At 46.4% G+C, this 6,604-nt stretch overlaps 1 protein-coding gene across 1 annotated transcript in view; it reads left to right on the top strand.

Annotated features, from left to right (window-relative positions):
- The first annotated feature begins 6,102 nt into the window (after window positions 1-6,102).
- LOC121369683 (E3 ubiquitin-protein ligase rnf213-alpha-like) overlaps window positions 6,103-6,604 on the top strand; it is a 136,238-nt gene continuing 135,736 nt past the window's right edge. The window contains exon 1 of the mRNA XM_041494734.1: window positions 6,103-6,474. Within this exon, the coding sequence (XP_041350668.1) occupies window positions 6,103-6,474 (372 nt within the window). The remainder of the gene's footprint in view (window positions 6,475-6,604) is intronic.

The following is a 6,604-nucleotide window of genomic DNA, read 5'->3' as shown; positions in this document are numbered from 1 at the left end:
GTTTCTCCTACAGGACATTGGGTTGTGTGGTAAACTGATAGACAGTGTTAAAGCTATTTATAAAACCTTTATGTCATGTATCAGAACAAATGATGGACTAACAGATTGTTTTTAATGCCCTGTCGGCCTTAGGCAGGGGTGTGTTTTAAGCCCGATACTGTTTTCTTTGTATATAAATGAACTTAGTGGTGAGATGGTCAAGTATTTTGAAAGAGGTATCCAGATGACACCAGATCTTACAGAAATTATGATGTTGTTATTTGCAGATGATATTGTTTTACTTTCAGATACACGAGGGGGGCTACAAAAGCAACTAGATATACTGTATAATTATTGTCAAAAATGGAAGCTGATTGTAAATTTACAGAAAACAAAAGTAGTAGTATTTTGAAGAGGGGAAAAACTTTGCTTTAATGAAAAATGGTATTATGGAAAGGAAATACTAAATGTGGTTCCACAATATATCTATCTTGGGATATGTTTCAATAGTCAAACAAGTTTAGCACAAGTAACTAGTCATTTAGCAGTCAAAGGTAAAAGGGCATTAATAGAGGTTTTAGGAATAATGTCAAACTACAAAATATTCCCATTTCATATTTACTTTAAAATATTTGATACACAGGTATTACCTATTTTATTGTATGGGTCTGAACTATGGGGTTTTCAACAGTTCGAAAGTATAGAAAGAGTACAATATATGGCTTGTAAATGATTTCAAATGTAAGTAAATATGTACCAAATGTCATGGCACTAGGGGAATGTGGAAGATATTTGATATACCATAACAGTCTCATTAGGTGTATACAGTATTGGATAAAATTGTTGCAAATGCCAACTTTCAGATATCCTCATAAAGCTTACAACATGTTATATTCTTTAGATAATGCAGGAAGATATACGTGGGCTACTGCTATGAAGAAAATTATTTTTTCTTTAGGTTTTGGATATTTGTGGATATCTCAAGATGTTGGGGATAAGTCATTATTTTTAGCCACATTCAAACAAAGAGTAAAAGATATTCAAACACAACACTGGATTATGAAAATTAATTCTAGTATGATATATATTTTAAATATAAATTAAATCTAGAACTTGAATTATATCTTACATCTTCTGCACTTGACATGTATAAAAAGGATATAGCACTGATTAGAATGGGAGGAGTGGGTCTAGCGGTGGACGAAGGTAGAAATATAGGTTTAAATAAAAGGGATAGGATTTGTAAATTATGTAATAAAAGAGAAGTAGAAAACGAATTCCATTTTATTATAAATTGTCCACTATATGAAACTTTAAGAGAAATGTATATACCTAGGAAGTTTTTGACAAATAGATCTTTGTATACTTTTAATGAATTGATGTCTACAAGAAATGAAAATACACTAAAATATTTAGGTATTTATTTAGCAAATACAGTTAAGAAAGGAAAGAAGTGGTGTAAGTTACAGATCTGGTGTGTAATGTAAATGCATAGAAGATTATAACTATGATGTTCATATAGTGGTACTTTGGAATAATGTCACCTGCACAAAGGTCCAGTTGTTCAACAATCATAAGCTGACTACACGTTGATAAAGAGTGTGTATGTGGGTGAGGGTGGGGTATGGTAATAAAGGAAAATAATAAATATGAGAATAAATTATATGAATCAAAACTATAATAGTGGGATATACCGGTAAGTTAATTTGTAGACCTACATGTATATGAGATAATGTACACCAAAAATAAGTGTAGAAAATACAAATATTGTTATTCTTTTTAAAATCTATATAGTCTTATTCAACTTACCGTACTAGCACAACAACAATGCTATACTACCCTGAGTTATAACCTCCACTGCAGAATTATATCCCCTTGTCGGATGTATAACCTACACCCGCGCATGGGTAGACCGTATATCCTCGTTTTTGATTCTGCAATCCTCCATTGCAGTCGTGTTCGAGTTCTGTAGTAAAGTTTTTATCAAATTGGCAATTTGTTTATTAATTTGTAATTTTGTTTTACTCTGTCATACGAGGTCTTTTGGGTAATTTACACAGGGGGTTAATGTCTGACACGGCTTCCTCGGGCACCAACCGGTTGGTTGTGTGTGCCGAGGGGGGTTGTCTTAAACGACTGCCCCAGTTTGATCAGCATTATGTTATGTCAGGCATGCCGTTCTTGTTGTTTTGAACGCCAGTTTCATATCTGTGTAAATTGGTCCACCTCCACGTGGGGGAAGGATAAGAAGCTGTCAAAAGACGCCGAGCGTAAGAGGATGATTAGACGTGAACGGGATGGGCGGAGCACAGTGGCAACCTCCAGGGTCGTGCTCCATACCGATTTGCCGTCGGTCGGCAAGTCGGTGTCCAGTTCAAAGAGCTCACGGACAAGTTGTAGGCGCAAGGGCGCCTCCTCGTCTGTTCACCATCTTCATGGTGATAACAATAAACCCGAAGCGCTGCTTGGCGTGGAGGGGGCGCTGTTGCTCCCTGCATCGGCTGAAGCAGGAAAGGCTTCTTCCAGGTCGGGCTCCATTCCACCTGGGGATTAGGCGGCGCCTGTTACACTTGTAGCGGGGGCGTCAATCGGAGGGAGTGCAGTTGTGGCAGGAACGACTGTGTCTCTCAGTTCCGACTCCCATCTTGCTGATGGGGGCAGGGTTATCGGTCCTTCTGTGGAGGGGTCGATTAGCTCTAGAATGAAGTCTGCTTCGCGGCGCCGTTTGTCTCACCAGGCTTCTGGTGGAGGGTTGGTCGTGGCGTCCGAGAGCTGTTTCGGCCAATGCATCTTTTGGCACTACTTCAGTGATCGAGCCACTTGACGAAATCGCGAAGTCTCACAATGTTGTCTCAGTCACGGAGCCGGGTGGTGTTGTTTCGGGTGCGACGCCCGTGGGCGTCCCTTCTGTTGTTGGGGCACCTATATAGCGTCATCAACTTTTAGATCGTTCGCATATGGCTACGTCAGCTGGGTTGGCTAATCCACACGTGGTACATTGGGTTCAGAATTCGGCGCAGGATTCGTACGTGTACGAATTTCCTGACGGTCTGGTTCAACCGACACCACCAGTCCTGTTGTCTGCTTCGGCAGGGATTTCTTGGGTGTGCCTGTGTCTACACCGATGGTCAATCCGGACCTGTCAGATCGGGGTAGAGGTTCCAGGCGTTATCCCTCGACTGCGTGGGTGGAACCTTTCGTTCAGGGTCCGATGGTTTCGGGTCGCCCTCAGGGACGGACTCGCGGGGACTATGTTTCTCTTTTTGAGAATTTCATGGCCCGGCTAGGGGAATCGCCTACACCAGTCCCTCCACCGCCGGGGTTTCCAGCGAGACCGGCGTTGGACCATTTTGCGGATTCGGCCGTTCCGCATCGTCCTGCCCATGCAGTTTCATTTCCGTTACGGTCAGCGCATGGCGTGTCATTTGAGAAAATTTCTTCTTCGGAAGAGGATTTCCCCCCCCCCCCCCGAATCAGTGTGTGGTTCGGGGGAATGGTCGGCACCAGGTTCGGTGCTCGATAAGATTCCCATTTTGGCTGATGGTACGCCAGACGGCGATTATGATTACCAGGCGGTTCTTGGTGTGCGCAGATGCAATTCCGTCGGAGGAGGCTGTTCAGTCTTACAAGGGTGTTTCGTTTGGAAACCGGCCTTTAGCGACGGACGCTCCGCAGCAGGATTTCGGCTTCCCATTAGGGCACGAGGCGCATGAATCTCTTGCGGAGATTGATGCTTTGATTGCGGGTAGCGATCGTATTTTGGGGGTGGTGGTGGACGATTTCCGGCAGCGTTAGCTACCGGGAAACTGTTGTCTGTGGCGAAGGTTTTGTCCACGTCTTCGTATAAGATATTGGGAGCTTCCTTCCTTTCACATCCAGCGGTCATTTCCGCTAGGGTGAAGGCAGACTGCCACCCACATCTCCTAATGTCAGTTTGCCACTCACGGATTTAGAGACTTTGGAGAGGTTATCTAAACTTTTTTTTCAAGTCAATAACCATTTAGGTACGTTCCTATTTGGGTTAGATGAAGCAGTCACGGGTCTTCCGCCGATGGCTAAGGGTTGTTTGTTGGCGGCTTCTAAAGCCTCTCATCACGTCGCTCAGCTTGCTGGGCGTGTTTTTACCAACAGTCTACTTCTGCGTCGGGATCACTACCTGGCGGGATTGAGAGCGACGGGTGTGGTTAAAACCTACTTTCGTAGTCGCTCAGTAAGGGAAACCTTACTTTTTGGGACCAATTTTAACTTGGTCATGGACCAAGAAGCGGCGAAATTTGTCCCTGCTGCTCAGTCCTGAACTGCTCATAAGTGCCAGGCGGCGTCTACTTTTAAGCCTCCACCCGTTAAGAAATTGACTTTTCTTGACAGTTATCAGATCCCTGTGGTGTCTGATTCGGGTGTGCAGTCGGGTAATGCCCGTAGTTCATCGAAACAGGGACGTTTTTGGGGGAAGCCGGCACGTTTTGATGGTTCCGCTCGGGGTAAGGCGCCCAGGGGTGGGAAGCAGCCGGGATGAGGGTGCGTGGACAATTGACATCTGCTTACGGAGGTTCCGTTAGCAGATCTTCCCGTGGGGGGGCAGATTGTGCCATTTTGTTCAAAGTTGGTGCGAACTGTCAGATCTGGACCCATGGGTTTTGTCCGCAGTGGATACAAAATTGTGTTTTCATGACCCCCTCCACTGACGTCCTCCCCCAGGTTACCGTCTGTTGACAAACGAGTACTGGTGGAGAAGATGGTTGTCGAGTTTCTCGACAAGAAAGCCATCCAGGAGGTAGATTTGGGCACTCCGGGATTTTATTCCCATCTGTTCTTCGCCCAGAAGAAGAATGGCGAGTGGCGACCAATTCTAAACCTGAAGCTGCTGAATTCTTACGTCGTTATTCCATCTATGAAGATGGAGATGGTTCAGTCTGTTCGCGCTTTGCTTCAGGTGGGGGAATGGGCGGCGTCCATCGATTTGAAGGACGCTTACCTGCATGTTCCAATCCATCGGGATTTTTGGAAGTACTTGCGGTTCCTCTACGACGGCAGAGCTTACGAGTTTCAAGTTCTGCCATTCGGATTGGCCACAAGCCCTCACGTCTTTACTCGGGTAGTAAAGGCAGTGGTGGGGCGTGTACATCTGTTGGATATACGGATGCACCTGGACGATTGGTTAATTCCGGCGGCGTCACAGATGGCATGTCTCGTGGGCATGGAGTTCGTGATCGACATGATTCTGCGATTGGGGTTTATTCCCAATTGGGTCAAGTCGGAATTAGTGCCAACGCAGGTTTTCACTTATCTCGAGTTGGTTTTCAACCTTGTGGAGGCGTCCGTTCTTCCGACGGATTTCGCGACTTCACAATTTCATGACGTTGGCACAATGTCTTCTGGTGGAGCAAAGTGCGTCGGTGCGCACGCTCCATGTGTTGATAGGCCATCTCGAATTGCTGGCAGGGCTGAATGTGCGGTTCAGACGGTTCAAGAGACCGCTTCAATGGCATTTGTCCCGAGTGTGGGATGGTCTCAACTGGGATTTGGTGATACCATTCGGGCCTTGGTTCATTCTTCCGATCCAAGAGTGTCTAGTGGACAAGTGTATGTCCCAGGCCGTTCCTTTACACCCACTTTCTCCAGAGTTGGTCCTGTTTACCGATGCTTCCCTTGAGGGTTTCGGTGCACACCTTGTGGATCAACATCTGTCAGGGGTGTGGACTCCTTCAGAGAGGAGTCGTCACATCAACCTGTTGGAGATGGAAGCGGTGCATCGCGCTTGTCTCCATTTCAGGTCTGTTATTCGACATCGTAGAATTTTGTTGAGGTCGGACAACACATCGGTTGTTGCGTACCTCAATCGGTGGGGAGGCACCAAATCCCTGTCATTGAGTCTTGCAGCTTTGGAGATTCTGGAATAGTGCGACGATTGGGGAGTGGTGTTATCGGCCAAACACATTCCTTCGTCCATGAACGTCTTGGCGGACACTTTGAGTCGTCGTTGAGTTGACGGTGGCTTATTGAGTTCTTCAGTTGTGGGGGAGTCCTCAACTCGATATGTTTGCCACTCACCTGAACAGTCAGTTGCCAGTGTTTGTATCGCCAGTACCAGACCCACTGGCACTGGAGTATGATGCATTGAGCATGGACTGGACGGGATTGGATTTTTACGCCTTTCCCCCTCCGGTTCTGCTTGGCAAGGTTCTGGCAAAGATCAGACAGCAACCTTGTCGTGTCACGCTCGTAGCTCCGAGTTGGGCAGCTCAAGCCTGGTTTCCTCCGCTCCTGTCACTTTTAGTGCAGGAGCCGGTGCGGTTGCCGTTGATACCCGATCTGCTCAGTCAGAGACTGTCGGACAGAGTGGCATCCAAAGCCGGAGGTTTTCCGACTTCATGCGTGGCGGTTGTCGGGGTTTCCCTCCAAAACCGAGGCTTTTCTAAACGGGTTGCTGAGCTCGTCTCCTCTTCGAAGCGCCAGTCTACGGAGAGGGTCTACCAGTGTCACTGGCGCGCTTGGGTTCGTTGAGCGACTGAGAGGGACGTGGATCCCTTGTCGCCTACTGTTAATGACTTAGCTGAGTACTTTCTGGCTCTTGTCCAAGAAAGACAGATGAAGGTTCAAACAGTGAGAAGTCACCGGTCGTCCA

This window comes from Gigantopelta aegis, chromosome 4, assembly GCF_016097555.1.
Source record: "Gigantopelta aegis isolate Gae_Host chromosome 4, Gae_host_genome, whole genome shotgun sequence".
NCBI lineage: Eukaryota > Metazoa > Mollusca > Gastropoda > Neomphalida > Peltospiridae > Gigantopelta > Gigantopelta aegis.
This window is presented reverse-complemented; position numbering and strand designations above follow the sequence as displayed.